The following is a 1,218-nucleotide window of genomic DNA, read 5'->3' on the forward strand; positions in this document are numbered from 1 at the left end:
CATTAAGTAGTGTTGAGCAAGAGTGTTAATTGTTAATTGCATGGCTCTTGACAATCTGCGACCATGATTACAAACTCATCTTGACCTCTACCATAGGCCAAACATAAAAATCCAACTTCTGACATATGAGCCTTGCTGTGTTGACAGATGAGAGGAGGATTAGTTGGTTAGCGGGCGAAGCATCTCAGCGCTATTACGCTGCTAATGGTCGACGGCCTCAGCTGACGCTCTACACTAAAGATGGCGCTGCGCTCGGATCCGACGACATCGTCACCGATCTGGTGACAAACAATGAGGAGATCGTAGCTAGTGTAGAAACATGGGAGATGCCTCCTCTAGCAGAAAGGCACGTCTGTTATGTCAGCATTGCTTGCGTGATCTGTGGTGTCTTTCTCAAGCACAGAATCTAGACCCCTAGGTGCCTTTCTAGAGCACAGATCCCTAGGCATGTATGCATGTGTCAGCATGTATTCCATCACTGTTGATGTCACGAATGTTGACATCATCATGTTGAAGCTTATGTTCATAGACGTCAGTCAACTTGTTGGTAGTTCAATATTGATGGCATTCTGATCTGAAAGCTCGAAAGCGACCCTTGAATTAGCATTAGCCTATCTATCATGTAATTGGTTCAAGCTGTATTTTGGCCCCGTATCACACTGGGTTCACGCCTGTATCATGACCTGTGTATGTTGTAATTTGTTTATGCACCATGCTTTATGTCCCGTGTATGTCGTGTAATGTTATCATGCACGGGCATGTTTCATCAGGGCCCCTTGTATTGCGAAATGTTTTGCATGTCATGTCATGCGTGATGTTACATCATGTAGTGACGCCACGTTGCATTGTTGCAGGTATGCGTCTGCGTGTGAGGCGGCAAGGACCCCGCGGTACAACAACATCACGACTGCGTCACGCATGGCTGACTCCACGCACTGCCTGCGCCTGAGAGACCTCGCCATGCGCCTCCATCAGGCGCGCCCCCTGCTGCGCTCGCTACCGGGGCAGTACGCCCTCACCATCCTCGATCTGTCCGGTAACCGCCTCGGCGATGAGGGATGCAAGGAACTCGGTCTTGCCCTCCCCTCCCTCGACGCCCTCGCCACGCTCAACCTCCTCGGCAACGAGGTCACGCAGCGGGGTCTGCGCGAGCTGGTCGACGGCGGCAGCGCGGGGGCGCCACGTCTGCCCGCGCTGTGCAACCTCGAGCTCGGCTTC

The 1,218-nt window shown here is 52.1% G+C and overlaps 1 protein-coding gene across 1 annotated transcript in view; it reads left to right on the forward strand.

The window, feature by feature from the left end:
* LOC106806637 (tonsoku-like protein) overlaps positions 1-1,218 on the forward strand; it is a 21,316-nt gene that overhangs the window by 16,595 nt on the left and 3,503 nt on the right. Inside the window, exons 15-16 of the mRNA XM_014808640.1 lie at positions 148-346; positions 855-1,196. Of these exons, the coding sequence (XP_014664126.1) occupies positions 148-346; positions 855-1,196 (541 nt within the window). The remainder of the gene's footprint in view (positions 1-147; positions 347-854; positions 1,197-1,218) is intronic.

This window comes from Priapulus caudatus, unplaced genomic scaffold, assembly GCF_000485595.1.
Source record: "Priapulus caudatus unplaced genomic scaffold, Priapulus_caudatus-5.0.1 Scaffold171, whole genome shotgun sequence".
Taxonomy (NCBI): domain Eukaryota; kingdom Metazoa; phylum Priapulida; class Priapulimorpha; order Priapulimorphida; family Priapulidae; genus Priapulus; species Priapulus caudatus.